This window comes from Bos indicus, chromosome 9 (genome assembly GCF_029378745.1).
Source record: "Bos indicus isolate NIAB-ARS_2022 breed Sahiwal x Tharparkar chromosome 9, NIAB-ARS_B.indTharparkar_mat_pri_1.0, whole genome shotgun sequence".
Lineage (NCBI taxonomy): Eukaryota > Metazoa > Chordata > Mammalia > Artiodactyla > Bovidae > Bos > Bos indicus.
The window spans coordinates 97,030,785-97,047,044 of record NC_091768.1 but is presented as its reverse complement, the minus strand read 5'-3'; the positions used below and the strand labels follow the sequence as shown (position 1 = coordinate 97,047,044).

At 45.5% G+C, this 16,260-nt stretch overlaps 1 protein-coding gene across 1 annotated transcript in view; it reads right to left on the bottom strand.

Moving 5' to 3' along the window:
• The window catches only part of SLC22A3 (solute carrier family 22 member 3), a 98,762-nt gene that overhangs the window by 2,199 nt on the left and 80,303 nt on the right, over positions 1-16,260 (bottom strand). Inside the window, exons 8-10 of the mRNA XM_019966959.2 lie at positions 10,191-10,299; positions 9,266-9,378; positions 4,988-5,087 (exon numbers count right to left, since the gene is read on the bottom strand). Of these exons, the coding sequence (XP_019822518.2) occupies positions 4,988-5,087; positions 9,266-9,378; positions 10,191-10,299 (322 nt within the window). The remainder of the gene's footprint in view (positions 1-4,987; positions 5,088-9,265; positions 9,379-10,190; positions 10,300-16,260) is intronic.

Here is a 16,260-nt window from a genome sequence, read left to right as displayed (position 1 = left end):
GCTCCATCTCTTCAAATTGTTTAATTCTATTTTTAACATGATTGAATTGGCAGAACTGTGTGTGTGTGTGTGTGTGTGTGTGTGTGTGTGTGTGCATGCGCACGCATTCAGTCACGTCCGACTCTTTGCAGCCCCATTGACTGTAGCCCACCAGACTCTTCTGTCCATGGATTTCCCAGGCAAGAATACTGGAGTGGGTTGCTGTTTCCTACTCCAGGGGATCTTCCCAACCCAGGGATTGAACTTGAGTCTCTTATGTCTCCTGCACTGGCAGGAGGGTTCTTGATTACTAGTGCCACCTCAAATGACCCCCCTCTCCCTCCACACTCTCCCTGATGAGTTTGAAAATCTGACCTCTGACTGGTTTGGGGATCAAGAACGGGTACACAAAAATAAACTCAAAATGGATTAAAGATCTAAACGTAAGACCAGAAACTATAAAACTCCTAGAGGAGAACATAGGCAAAACACTCTCCGACATACATCACAGCAGGATCCTCTATGACCCACCTCCCAGAATATTGGAAATAAAAGCAAAAATAAACAAATGGGACCTAATTAAACTTAAAAGCTTCTGCACAACAAAGGAAACTATTAGCAAAGTGAAAAGACAGCCTTCAGAATGGGAGAAAATAATAGCAAATGAAGCAACTGACAAACAACTAATCTCAAAAATATACAAGCAACCCCTACAGCTCAATTCCAGAAAAATAAATGACCCAATCAAAAAATGGGCCAAAGAACTAAATAGACATTTCTCCAAAGAAGACATACAGATGGCTAACAAACACATGAAAAGATGCTCAACATCACTCATTATCAGAGAAATGCAAATCAAAACCACTATGAGGTACCATTTCACGCCAGTCAGAATGGCTGCGATCCAAAAGTCTACAAGCAATAAATGCTGGAGAGGATGTGGAGAAAAGGGAACCCACTTACACTGTTGGTGGGAATGCAAACTAGTACAGCCACTATGGAGAACAGTGTGGAGATTCCTTAAAAAACTGGAAATAGAACTGCCTTATGATCCAGCAATCCCACTGCTGGGCATACACACTGAGGAAACCAGAATTGAAAGAGATACGTGTACCCCAATGTTCATCGCAGCACTGTTTATAATAGCCAGGACATGGAAGCAACCTAGATGTCCATCAGCAGATGAATGGATAAGAAAGCTGTGGTACATATACACAATGGAGTATTACTCAGCCATTAAAAAGAATACATTTGAATCAGTTCTAATGAGGTGGATGAAACTGGAGCTTATTATACAGAGTGAAGTAAGCCAGAAGGAAAAACACCAATACAGTATACTAACACATATATACGGAATTTAGAAAGATGGTAACAATAACCCGGTGTACGAGACAGCAAAAGAGACACTGATGTATAGAACAGTCTTATGGACTCTGTGGGAGAGGGAGAGGGTGGGAAGATTTGGGAGAATGACATTGAAACATGTAAAATATCATGTAAGAAACGAGTTGCCAGTCCAGGTTCGATGCACGATACTGGATGCTTGGGGCTAGTGCACTGGGACGGCCCAGAGGGATGGTATGGGGAGGGAGGAGGGAGGAGGGTCCAGGATGGGGAACACATGTATACCTGTGGCGGATTCATTTCAATATTTGGCAAAACCAATACAATATTGTAAAGTTTAAAAATAAAAAAAATAAAAAGAACGGGTATGTCACTCTCACTGTGGAAATGAGCGGCAGTAAGTGGAGTCGAGTCAAAAGGGAGAATGCAGTCCCTCTGCTTGGAGTGTTTGCACAGAGGGCCTTCACCACGAGGATGGCAGGTGTGCAGAAGGGACTCCGCAGCACTGAGACTCGGACGTCCTAAAACTCCAACGGCACATCACAGGCTTGTGCATCCAGCAGTCCACGCTGAACTCCTCCTTACATTCGGCCCTGTGATCCTGGCTGGGATGCCCTCCTGGGTGACCCAGCCCTGAACAGACCCTTTAGGGCCCGAGAAGTTGCCTTTAAAGTCTGGATGTCTTATTCGAAGATGATCCCGTTCCCTTTCTCACCATTTCACCCGTTTCATCTAACCTTCAATATTCTCCTCTCCTTCCGGCTTCTAGCATGACTGCAATTGGAGGGAGAGGATTGGATAACTGCCGCATTCATCTGGCCCCAGTACCCTGACACAAACCAAATAATTGTCTGTGATCCCACAGCCAGCAGAACGTTTATGTTTTCTGGATACAGCAAGACCTTCCCATGGTGTAATTCTCAAAAGGACAGTTTTATTAATAATACCTTTTATACATTTCTTAATTTTGGTTTATAAAATGGCAGTATCTTAAAGAAAATCTCCCACCTCACCTCAGCCTTCAAGTAGCATTAGTAGTACTGTTTAGTTGCTCGGTCACGTCAGACTCTTTGCGACCCCATGGCCCGCAGCCCACCAGACTCCTCTGTCCATAGAATTCTCCAGGCAAGAATACTGGAGTGGGTAGCCATTCCCTTCTCCAAGGGATCTTCCTGACCTAGGGATTGAATCTGGGTCTCCCGCATTGCAGGCAGATTCTTTACCATCTGAGTCACCACAGAAGCCCCAAGTAGCATTATTTTGGGGTAAAACCTAGGTAGAGCTTTGGTTGAGGCTAAGCCATTAGCTATCAGTTTACTTACAGACAAACATAAGCATCTGATTGAGTTACTTCATGGGACAAATGTCTACCTGTCCTCTGATTGGCTGGTCCTGTTAGAAGTCAGCTGGTGTGTTGATTTCAGTACACTGCTAAGGTTTTCTTCGGAAAGTTCTGAGATGATTCGTCAATGTGGTTCTTCAGAATAGCATCAGGAAATAGGACAATGAAATCAATGTGTATGTTTTAAAGTCTGGTTGAAATACTTGTAAGACACTTAGCAATGGTTGCCTATCTCCAGAGAGGGCTGTGCTGCTGCTGCTGCTAAGTCGCTTCAGTTGTGTCCGACTCTGTGCAACCCCATAGACGGCAGCCCACCAGGCTCCCCCGTCCCTGGGATTCTCCAGGCAAGAACACTGGAGTGAGTTGCCATTTCCTTCTCCAACACATGAAAGTGAAAAGTGAAAGTGAAGTTGCTCAGTCGTGTCAGACTCTTCTCGACCCCATGGACTGCAGCCCACCAGGCTCCTCTGTCCATGGGACTCTCCAGGCAAGAGTACTGGAGTGGGTTGCCATTGCCTTCTCCGGAGAGGGCGATGGTACCTTGTTAAAGAGGATATGAAGAGAGGAATCTCCAATCCTACCGGGAGATTCTTGTTATGAAGCTACTCGTAATCAAGTAGGATAAGCCTAAGATAATGAAACTACCAGGGCCTCCCTGGTGGCTCAGTGGTAAAGAATCCACCTGCCAGGGCAAAAGACATGGGTTTGAGCCCTGGTCTGGAAAGATCCCATGTGCCTCAGGGCATCTGAGCCCATCCATGTGCCATAACTACTGAAGCCCGAGAGTCCTACAGACTGTGCTCTGCAACAAGAGAAGCCCCTGCAAGGGGAAGCCAACACACCGCAGCTAGACAGTAGCCCCCACTTGCCACAGCTAGAGAAGAGCCCACGTGGCAACCAAGACCCAACACAGCAAAAACAAGTAGCAAACAACATCACACCTGTTCACTAGGCAATGTCAACCCCAGTTCTAGCACATAGACGTCGTCAAGTCTTTCTGAGCATAAAAAAGTGAGGGCAAGAACTTCTGTTGCACACCACCGCTTTGAGTGTGAAGTGACATGTGTGAAGCCATTGACCACTCACACAGGATCCTAAAAGTTGTCAGTTTCTAATCTCTACCCAATCTGCCAAGTGATGAAGAAAACTGCCATGAGGCGACTAACATCCCCATCTTCCCATAAATATATCTGATAAAATTTAGAGATCCCTATCCTTAATTTCCAGGTCATTGTTTAGAAGAAGACTGATTTTTATTTTTCAAATTAGCTGTTAAATTATCTGTTTAAATTCACAAATAAGGACTTCCCTGGTGGCCCAGTGGTTAAGACTCTGAGCTTCCAATGCTAGAGGTGGGTTCAATCCCTGGTCAAGGAACTAAGATCCCACATGCCAAAAAAAAATAATAATTCAAATAAAATAAAATTCACAAATGATACAATACCATGTTGTCATAATTTAAAAAATTGATGATGCAGAAGTCTATGGGGTATAAAATAAGTGTTCTCTCTTCTGCACCCCTTTTCCCAACACATTTCTACCCCAGAGGGTATATTTTATCATTTTAGGTCTTTCCCTATACATTCCCATTTTCATAATCTCTCTTATTTTTATTATGAAAAATTTCAGAGAAAATTAGAATGTATGTAATGTGACTTTTTAAATATAAAATACACTTTATGTTTAAATGTTGGTTGGATATTAACTTCCTCTGCATGCTATTTAGATGCCCTCCCCCTAAACTCAATCTCTTTCTCCTCCTATTTTATTTCTGCTATCATCTATCTAATTATCATCACCTCACTATCATTTATTTTCCCATCTAGCTATAGAGAGGGATAACTCTTGGTTTTATTTTTTAATAAATACTATAACACATTGTTCAGCGACTTTTCAGTTTGTAATCCACCTTGAAAATCTCTCCATGTCTTTCATATATCTATATTTCTACTATTTAAATATCTGTGTAGCAATCCATTTTATGGATATATTATCATTGTCACCACTGGCTGCCCACGGATGCACATTTAAATTATTTCTGTTTCGTCCAGTCATCAGTTCTTTTCCTTTGGATTCTGAGTTTTCACACCTTATTTGGAAATATTTCTCTCTTCATAACCACATTTAAAAAATAAAACATGTTCATTTCCAGATTTGTTTTACGTTAACCTTTTAAATCTGCTTTGAATTTTTTGCTTAAGATGCAAGATAGGGATTTAATATTGTATTCCCTCCCACACATTCAGTGTTCTCAGCCCCATCCTTTCCCAGTGGGTTTGAAATCCTGCTTTCAATTAGGGTGTGCTGAATTTCGTATCATACCTGCTAAGCTTTTCTACGTCATCCACTGTTTCTGGCAAGGCGATGCCCTTGGTTTCAGGCAGGAGCATCACAAGAGCACCGCAGACAGATGCCAGGGTACCTGTGGGACAGGGAAACGGCGTTATGGTCCCCAGATGGCACAGCCGCCCGCATCGCCCCCTGCGCCCTCTGGAAGCCGCTGTGCTCCCCACCCTAACTCCTCCACCCCCTGCAGCAGTGCTCCGCTGAGGTCACCCTGCCCAGCTCCCCAGCGATCCTGTCACGATCTCACAGTTCCTCAGCGTCTCAGACCCTTGACAGTCCCACTGCCCCCTGTGCTGCCCCCCATCCCCGCCCTCCTCCCGTCACGTGACCCGGCAAGGCTGGTCCCCGCGTCTGCCCAAGAGCAGCTCTTGGAGTCCTTTGGGCTCCTCGCTGTAGGGGTTCATCCTCTCTCTCCAGCAGCTTTACCCCACTGGTGACGCCTTGAAACGTATTCAAATCTCTCCTCTCTACAGACCCTTCTGTCAACCTCACATGATCCTCTAGCCACCATCCTCCTTTCTGTCTTAGAACCAAAATCCTTGAAACACCATCCTTTCTTGCTTTCTGTGAAAATTGCTCAGTCGTGTCCAATTCTTTGTGACCCCATCGACTATCCAGCCCGTGGAATTCTCTAGGCCAGAATACTGAGTGGGTAGCCTTTCCCTTCTCCAGGAGATCTTCCCAACCCAGGGATCAAACCCAGGTCTCCCACATTGCAGGCAGATTCTTTACCAGCTGAGCCACCAGGGAAGCCCAAGAATGCTGGAGTGGGTAGCCCATCCCTTCTCCAGCGGATCTTCCCAACCCAGGAATCAAACCGGGGTCTCCTGCATTGCAGGTGGATTCTTTACCAACTGAGCTATCAGGGACACATCTTCATAGCCAGTACTGTGCCGGTAAATACCTAACAACTGGTTCTCCAGAAAACAAAGTCCTGATTTTCAGCATTTGTCTATTTCCGTGGTGTAAATACACCCGTTGTGGATGTGTGTCATTCATACCAGCAACGCAGCCTTGCGGGTGAGGCCCTGGGGAGATGGGCAGCAGTATCTCCACCATGGATGCCAGTGGACACACCAGCCTCAAGGTCAGACACAGCAAAGCTCAGTGAATCGAGAACTGAGCAGATGTATTTATTACCTCTGTTTTTCATCTCGTATACTCAATTTTTAATGATTACTGTTAGTCACTCAATGATGTTGAACTCTTTGGTGACCCCATGGACTATAGCCTGCCAAGTTCTTCCATCCATGGGATTCTCCAGGCAAGAACACTGGAGTGGGTTGCCATTTCCTTCTCCATGGGATCTCTCCGACTCAGGGACTGAACTCAGGTCTCCTGCATTGCAGGCAGAGTCTTTACCATCTGAGCCACCTGGGTGGCTCCAAGATTCTTGAAAACTTGCCAGCTGAACTTGGTGAGCCGGAGTCACGTCCTACTGCCATCTGCTCGAGTCTGGGCTCTTCTCCTCAGTGTTTCGCTGGCCTGGTTCCCTCCAGATGACCAGGGGCCGCCACCACCAGGCCCAGTGGCCCTGCTTCTGGCCCCTGCTGCCTGGCCTCACGGCAGCTCTGACAGATAGTGGCCTCACCCGCCACCCCCTGGCATCCCCGCCCCTTGAGCTTCTGGTCTCCCCCCTGCTCCCCTCGCGTCCCTCATGTCCCTCGCATCCCCTGCCTGGTGCCTCTCACTCTGCTGACACTGGGCGCTTGTGGCTCCTCGGGGATCCGTCTTGGGCCCCTTCTTTCCTCTCACTCTGCCCTGTTTGCTGTGTGTGTGGGGTTTCAGTCACTCCCATGGTTTCAGGGGTTCTCTTCATCCAGGTGGCTTCCAAACCTTCATCTTGAGGCCACTTTTTACTCCTGACTCAGGTCGTCAAACCTACTGCCTCCTCACCATTTCAGCCTGGATTTCTTAGAGGCACCTCATCCTACAAGCAGCCCAGATAGAATCCCTGCACGTCCTTCCGCAGACAGGTGCCTCTAATGTGCTAAACCCTCCTATGGTTCCCTCAGTCAGCAGTGTCGAGGTCCCTCTCCCTGCTCGCTCTGGTCCCTCACCCAGTCAGTCAGCCCCTCTTGGCCAGTTCAACCTCCAGTGTATTTCTTCAGATCAATCCACTCCTCAACGCCTGTGTGCCATCACCTCAGACCCAGTCCTGACCTGATTACAACAACATTCTTTTAAAAGTCTCCCTACTAGCGCCGTCCCCTCTAAGTCCCTAGCATATCTGCCATCAGAGTCAAGTTTCTAAAAGGCAGACCTGACCCTGCCAACCCCAGCTTAAAACTCCACACGGCTTCCCACTGCTGTTTGGATACAGAGCAGACCCTTTGCACGTCCGGTGGTCGGGCCCCAGCTGGTCTCCCCAGCCTTGTCTCTCTTCAGGCCTCGCCTCACACACAGCACTCTGTGGAGAAGGTTGCCATTTCCTCCTCTGGGGGATCTTCCCAACTCAGGGATTGAAGCTGGGTCTCCTGCATTGCAGGCCTGTTCTTCACCATCTGAGTCACCTGGGCGGCCCCAGCTTCCTCTTACTGCAGGTCTTTCCATTGCCTGGAGCACCAGCCTGCACCTCTCACGTGAATAACCTCTCCTCACCTTCCCATCTCAACAAGGGCCTCGTCGCTCCCTGACTCTCTCTCCTCTTGACTCCATGGGATGGGTTAGCGATCCTGTGATGTGCTCTCATGCGGCCTTCTTTCTTTTAATATTGTTTATTTATTTACTGCCCACGCCAGGGGTCTTAGTCGTGGCGTGTGGGGTCTAGTTCCCTGACCAGGGATCGACCCCCTGAATTGGGAGAGCAGTCTTAGCCACTGGGCCACCAAGGAAGTCCAGAAGTGAAAGCCGCTCAGTCGTGTCCAGCTCTTTGCGATCCTGCCAGGCTCCCCTGTTCATGGAATTTTCCAGGCAAGAATACTGGAGTGGGTTGCCACTTCCTACTCCAAGGGAAGTCCAAAGGCACCCTTATTTATCACACGCTCTTGTGAGCGGTGGTTTGGAAAGGCAGTTCCCTCTGCAAAGCAAGGGCCTGCGCCCAGCTCAGCCAGCCTGCCTTGAGGCCAGTCCCCCATCTTGAGGGACTGGGCTCTTAGACGGCTCTGTCTTGGCTGAACAATGCCTTCTCTTTGCTTTTTCATGCTGGCCCAGAATCTATGCTGAGCTTGTTTATCAGATCCCATGAAATAGTCTGAAGTGACCATTTACTGAATCACCAGTAAGACACTGACTCTGTGGTCCCAGGCCTGCTGAAGGACTACTGCATTCCTCTAGGTTTATTTCCTCATGGATGCGATATTTTCATTGGAGTTTAAAACTGCTGAGCAGTGAGTGGCCAGTCTTCTTTACCAGGAGCAAGCAGGTGGAGGTGGAGGAAAGGAGGTGAGCAAGGAGCCAGCCAGCATCCTCTCTTGCTGATAAGGAGAGGGGAGGCGGGTGTGAGACCCGGGAAGGAAAGTTGGACCAGCAATGGAGAGGCACCGGCCAGAATTACCCCAGGCCCCTCCCCGAGCTATGGTTCCATCCCGTCATGAGTTTCAAGAAGTCCAAGGGCAGGAAGGAGGGTATGAACCTGACGGTCATCACAGAGCTCATGGTAGGTATGCAAGGGTTCCGTGTCCTCTATTCTTTCGGCGTGGTGCGCTCAGCGTCAAAGCAAATGAAGATACAGTATTGAAAGACATGGAACTTTCAACAACACAATTCATTTTTAGGCTTCTTTTAAACACACAAAAGGTCCTATTAGGTCCCCCCAAAACTACTGGTTGTGTCCCACAGTATCATAAAAGAGTTTCACAGTATTTGATTTTAACTCAGAACCTCAACAAAGAAAGCTAAATCAAACACTTCTTTAGAAAGTATATTTTGTTCCCATGCTGCCAAACCCTACCTTTCAGATTTTTTTTTTTTTGCAGGAGGGGAAAGGTGGGTTATGCCTTGTGGCATGTGGGATCTTAGCTCCTCAATGAGGGATCGTACCCATGACCCCTGCAATGAGAATGTGGAGTCTTAACCACTAGACTGCAAGGAAAGTTCTTAAGTTGAACACTTTTTTTATTGCAACTCTTTAATGTAAAACAAATTTAAATGATTTAGGGCCCACATTTCACTGTGGTGCCTCAAAACCTGTAAGAGTTATGGGAAGAGCAAATGAATATCATGAATATCGAACCTGGTCATCATTGTAGGTTCTATTAATACAAAGAATGCAAACGAAAGCATTTAAGAATAGTGCATGCAGTGAATATTTACCAAAGATGATAAGAGGTAGTTCCAGCCAAATGGCAGCTAGCCGGAAGAGCAGAAACGGGGCTATAATCCCCCCAAAATCACATAAACCGGAACACAGTGAAACTCCAAAGTTTCTGCAGAATAAAAAAGTTGTTTGAAATAAAAATATTTAAATAACTTCAGGATGAATAATATTTTCAGATTTCTAAGTAACAGGAATGGTAACAATATTTCCCATTTCTCTAGTGCTTGACATTGAAAACATCTCCTCTCTCATACTCTATGCAAATCATTTCCTACGCAATTCATTTCCAAGCTGCACCAGTTCACACCTGTCACTGTGACTCAGAGTCACAGTGAGGCTAATTGGAGCCAGAGGGTGGAGTCTACAGTATTGGTGGAAATTAATCATCCATTAGCGGCGTGCTACCCAGCCCGCTCTGTGGCACTCGTGTGCCCTCGTGGTGCCTAGACTGACAGTAAGGCGTGCTCATGAATATTCCCCCCAGAAAGGAGGCCAGTTTGCACTAGCTGCGCACATTGGTTGATTTCGTCCTTCAGGAACTGGCTGTGGAGTGTGGTCAGAGCAGAGGCTGGAGCCTTTACACAGAGTGGAGCTGATGATGGGAAATGTAACTCATGCTGCAAGCACACTCACCAGATTTTCTGATTTCAAGTCTAATGCGTGGGTGTGTGCGTGCTCAGTTGCTTCAGTCTTGTCTGACTCTTTGCAACCCTATGGACTGTAGCCCACCAGGCTCCTCTTCCATGGGATTTTCCAGGCAAGAATACTGGAGTGGGTTGCTGTTTCCTTCTCCAGGGGGATCTTCCCAACCCAGGGATCAAACCAGTTGTCTCCTGTGTCTCCTGCATTGCAGGTGGTCAACTTAAAACATGCAGCTGCAGAATTACTTAGGAGAAACCATGATACGGATGTTGGAATTACCGTAATGTTGTTGGGTACAATTCTGAATTTACCAAATAGACAATTTCAAAGGCCATGGTTATGCCTAGTCTTCCCAGGGTAGCAACAGTGGTCCTCAACCAGGGTATTCCTGCAAACACACAAAGTTTGGGAGGAAGAGTTAGGGGTCTACTTTACTTTCAGCACAATTCTACAAAACAAAAGGCATTTGCTTTGTGTTCTCCCAGCCTAATTAAGTGCAAATGATGTGTGTGTGTGCTTAGTCATGTCCGACTCTTTTCGACCCCATGGACTATAGCCCAGCAGGCTCCTCTGTCCATGGGATTCTCCAGGCAAGAATACTGGAGTGGGCTTGCCATTTCCTCCTCGAGGGGATCTTCCTGACCCAGGGATCCAACCCACATCTCCTGGGTCCTTTCCTTTTTCCTCCATGGTAATGAGTGGGAAATGCCAAATGTTTGACATTAAATATTTTCTTTCTTTGGGGCATTAAGAGAAGAAAGAGTACCATGTCTGCCCTAAAAAGTCAGTACTTTAAATTTGTTAAGAGTTGGGCAGTTGATGACATCCTTTTTAAGGACACTGGTAGGCTATAGTCCATGGGGTCACAAAGAGTTGGACACGACTGAGCGACTTCACTTTCTTTCTTTCTTTCTATCAGTTCAGTTCAGTCGCTCAGTTGTGTCTGACTCTTTGCCACCCCATGAAAAGCAGCACGCCAGGCTTCTCTGTCCCTCACCAACTCCCGGAGTGCACTCAAACTCATGTTCATCGAGTCGGTGATGCCATCCAGCCATCTCATCCTCTGTTGTCCCCTTCTCCTCTTGCCCCCAATCCCTCCCAGCATCAGAGTCTTTTCCAGTGAGTCAACTCTTTGCATGATGTGGCCAGAGTATTGGAGTTTCAGTTTCAGCATCAGTCCTTCCAGTGAATATTCAGGACTGATTTCCTTTAGGATGGACTGGTTGGATCTCCTTGCAGTCCAAGGGACTCTCAAGAGTCGTCTCCAACATCGCAGCTCAAAAGCATCAATTCTTTGGTGCTCACTCTTCTTTATGGTCCAATTCTCACATCCAAACATGACTACTGGAAAAACCATAGCTTTGACTAGACGGACCTTGGTCAGCAAAGTAATGGATATTCAGAGAATACCCAACTACTAAAGAAAGCTAAAACTCATTGAACAAAACAACTGCCAAGGAGGGCGAGGGAGGAAAAGAGGGCTCCAGAGTGCAGGTCGTGGCTGGGAGGCTCCACCTTGTCACATGCTGGTTGCTCGCTAGCCAGGACATCCTGGTGTCCTGGACATTGCTCTAGCTGAGGACACCCGCAGCACCCACGTTACCATCACGTTGGGAGGAAGGAACAGCAGAGATGCTCTGATGCGCTGGGCCGCCATCTGCTCTGGCACAGTTGTAAACACGTGTTGTATTTAGCCTTTACTTTTCCATTAAGGCCAGGGAAGGGGACCAGGAAATGCATTGCACCCCTTCCTCCAGTGAGCAGGTGGGGCAGTGCCAGGTGCTGGGGAATGGAAAGTGGCAGCTGGTGCCCAGATTCCCTGGGTCCCGGCCTGACTGGGCGACCTCTTGCTGCTCTGCGGCTGCAGAGGAGAATGCCTCCAGCTCCCATGGAAATAACTTGATTACTTAAGAACCAGGTTAGGTTCTTAAGCTACAGCTTTTTCTACTGAATCAAGATTGCTCTACGAGTGAATCCCACTGACAACTTCAATGACAATTTAATCTTATAACTGGTCATTCATGGGGAAAAAAACAAAAACCAAGAAACCAGATTAAAACACACACACACACACAGAGCATGAGAGATGTATGTGGTTAGCTCAGTGAAGACAGATCAATAACTAGTCAATTCAATAAAAGGTTAAGAAAATGCTTTCAGGTTTTCTTAAGAATCTCAGCTCTTTCTAAGCAGTAAAGGCCAGTATCTAACTTCACTGGACAGAGATTCTGTTGAAATGTGTGACAAAAGAGAAGTTCGAGAAGCGTCACGCTGTTTCAACAAAAGGGTAAAATGAAAACAATTTATAGGAGGTCTAAGGGATGTGTGAATATTAAGATTGCACATAAAAACTTCCAACCAAACCAGTAATATTCTAAGTTTGCCCTGGAGTGACGATAGATATCTTTTGATAGCAATGGCAAGAAACAAGACAATTTAAGATTGAGGACTGAAGCTGAAACTATCTCCCATGAACTCCCGAGGACACAGAGAAAGAGGGTCCCTCTGAAGGGGATTTGGTCAAACTGCTAGAGATTATTGAGAATAATTTCTCAGTTTTTGAAGAAAGGATGTAGGGTTTTAAACAAACACAATTTTATATCTCCTCTGAATGCCCCATCTGCAACAGACTCATTAATACTTTTTACTTACAAAGAAAAGTCCAAGACAACTTTTTCATTTCAAAAAGACTTACCCAAACGGCCGGGTTTATAGCTATCTTGAATAAACTCAAATTAAAAATGGCAGATGAGTATGGGTCTTAAAAAGCTCTTTTAAACACAGGCAGAACACTCTCTGATATAAATCACAGTGACATCTTTTTCAATCCAGCTCCCAGAATAATGGAAATAAAAGCAAAAATAAACAATTGGGCCCTACTTAAGCTCAAAAGCTTTTGCAGAGCAAAGGAAACAATAAACAAAATGAAAAGACAGCCCACAGTTGGGAGAAAATATTTGCAAATGATGTGACTGATAAGGAACTAGTCTCCAAAATTTACAAACAGCTTATGATGCTTAGTAGCATCAAAACAAACAACCCACTCAAAAAATGGGCAGAAGACCTGAATAGACATTTCTCCAAAGAGGAAATACAGATGGCCAATAGGCACATGAAAAGATATTCAACATCGCTAGTTATTAGAGAAATGCAAATCAAAAGTACAATGAGATGTCACCTCACACTGGTCAGAATGGCTATCATAAAAAAAAAAAAATCCGCAAACAACAGAAGTTGGAGAGGGTGTGGAGAGAAGGGAACCCTCCTGCACTGTTGATGGGAATGTAAATTGGTACAGCCACTATGCAGAACAGTTTGGAGATGCCTAAAAAAACTAAAAATAAAACTACCATATGACCCTACAATCCCACTCTTGGGCATACATTCGGAGAAAACCATGGCCCGAATAGATACATGTACCCCAGTGTTCACTGCAGCAGTTTACAATAGCTAAGACATGAAAGCAACCTACATGTCCATCAACAGGGGAATAGATAAAGAAGATGTGGTACACACACACACACACACACACACACACTGGAATATTACTCAGCCATTAAAAATAATGAAACAATGCCATCTGTAAAAACGTGGATGGACTTAGAGAGTATATACCGAGTGAAGTTAGACAGAGAGAAGGAGGAGAAATATCACATGACTTTCCTTATATGTGGGATCTAACAAGAAATGATACAGATGAACTTACTTACAAAACAGAGGCTCAAAGACTTAGAAAACGAACTTAGGGTTGCCAAGGGGAAGGAACACTTAGGGACTTTGGGAAGGCCATGTTTACACTGCTATATGAGAAAGGATACCAGCAAAGACCTATTGTACAGCACATGGAACTCTGCTCAGTGTTATGTGGCAGCCTGGATGGGAGGGAGGTCTGGGGGAGAAAGGATACTTGTATATGTACGGTGAGTCCCTTTGCTGTACACCTGAAACGATCACAAAAGTATTAATCGGCTTTACCCCAACACAAAATAAAATTTTAAAAAAAGCTCTTTTATTTTTCAGGCTTTAATTAGAATTCAAAAATTTGGGTCAGAGACAGTGGGTCTTAGATGAGGATACAACCCGGACGATTGTTCTAAAATTGTTTTCCAGAATTTCATTCTCCAGTCGGGCTTCGTTGGGGGAACGCTGGTTAAACAGTTTTCTCTGAGATAATTTTAGAGCTGATTCCCCTAAAAGGCTGCTCAGTATTCTTCTCAGGGGCAGTCATCCTGGTGATGACGTCAAGAATGGCTGAGAGGAAAAGTCTTTCTAATGTTAATTCAACAGCCCAAGGAACCAAGCCCAAAAGTTCCTTAAGTGGAAGCGAGGACTCTCAGCTCAGGCAAGCAACCCCTGCTAACATTGGGTACTCACACACAGCACTACGAATTTGAACTTATTCTTGGCAGTCGGTTACGACGAGCATGAGACTACGAAAGCAGCTGTATCTGCAGAACACACAAATAAAATGCGTCCAGAATAGGAGCAAGTCGTTTCCATTGCTGCTAAGTACAACTCTAAGACTTGGGAAATTCGGTCTACAAAATAAAACTGACCAGATCAAACAGAAAAGTGTATTCTTTGTCTTCTGTTTTCCAATATATGAGCGTGTTCTCTGTAAGACAGCTTGATTCCCACCCACTTAGTTACTTCAGTATGGGTTTGGACATTTGATCTTCAATGCTTTCTGGGATGGTTCTGGAGGCAACATGATTAAAACCATCCCAATATGTCTGGGGCCAGAGAAAATCTTCTGGGGGAGAGTTCTAGCATGAAAAGATGGGCCACACTTAAGTCATTTTTTCCCCTTTACTTTCCTAATTTCATATGCAATGAGTATGTAATTAATATTTGATTCCTATTCCATATGGGATGAAAACAGATGACCTTGTCTTAGGAAACTACATTTAAAAATTAAACCTAAAACTATACAGTGCCAAAGTAAAATGGAAAGATCAGTGAAGTACCCAATGGTCCTCATTTGTCACCTTCTCCTAAATTGTGCATAATGCCCAACAATGGAAATTGTCTGTCTCCTTTGAAAATGAACTTATGGTTGCCAGGGTGAAGGGATAGCTAGGGAGGTTGGGATGGTCATGTACACACTGCTGTATTTAAAACGGATAACCAACAAAGACCTACTGTACAGCACAGGGAACTCCGCTCAGTGTCATGTGGCAGCCCAGATGGGAGGAGGGTTTGGGGGAGAATGGACACATGTGTATGTATGGCTGAGCCTTTCTGCTGTTCACCTCAAACTATCACAATGTTGTTAATCGGCTATACCCCAATATGAGATAAAAAGTTAAAAAAGAAATTATGTCTATCTTGTTTATAGCTCTATCCTTACTCCTAGTTTAGTGGCAGCAATTAATAGATACTAAGTAGATGTGCACTGACTTATATCTTCTCCAAGTCTTTTTTTTTTTGGCCACATAGGGAGGCTTGCAGAATCTTAGTTCCCTGACCAGGGGATCAAACCTGGGCTCTGGCAGTGAAAGCACCAAGTTCCAACCGCTGGACCACCAGGGAATCCCCGTCCCCAACTCTTATAATGCGTTAGCCCAGTGTGGGAGGTTGAACGATGTTCCCCAAAGTTCAGGTTCACCACCTCAGAGTGTGGCCTTATTTCAAAATAGGGTCTTTGCAGATGTCATGGTTAAGTTAAGGCCCAGAGATGCAGAGAAGGTCATGTGAAGATGGAGGCAGAGATGGGAATGCTGTCCGGGAATGCAGGGATGGCTGGCAACCAGCGGAAGCCCAGAAGAGGCAGGCAAGTGTCCTTATTGAGAGCCTTCAGGGAAAGCGAGGCCACGCCTACACCTGGAGGTCAGACTCCAGCCTCCAGGATATGAAAGAACAAATCCGTGTTGCAAGCCATGCAGTTCATGGTACTTTGATACCGCAGCTCTAGGAAACTCACATGCTCAAGAAAAATGAGATAAATAGAAACAGTGCTGTTTATCATCAACCATTCCAACATGACAGGATTTCTCCCCCTTCTCATTCTGAAGGTGGGCATTCTGTAATGGTATTTAAATAGGGTTATTTGATGTTTTAGGATTTCATAAGAATATTATTAATGAACTTATCTATTAATGTCTGACTGTTTTGACATTGCAAAGAGCCAACTCATTGGAAAAGACCCTGGTGCTGGGAAAGATCAAAGGCAAAGGGAGAAAGGGGTGACAGAGGATGAGATGGTTGGGTTGCACCATCGACTCAATGGACGTGAGTTTGAGCAAACTTCGGGAAATAGTGGGGGACAGAGGAGCCTGGCGTGCTGCAGTCCGTGAATCAGCACAGGCGGTTCATACTTCTGAGAACCGTGCTTTACTTTGTCCATACT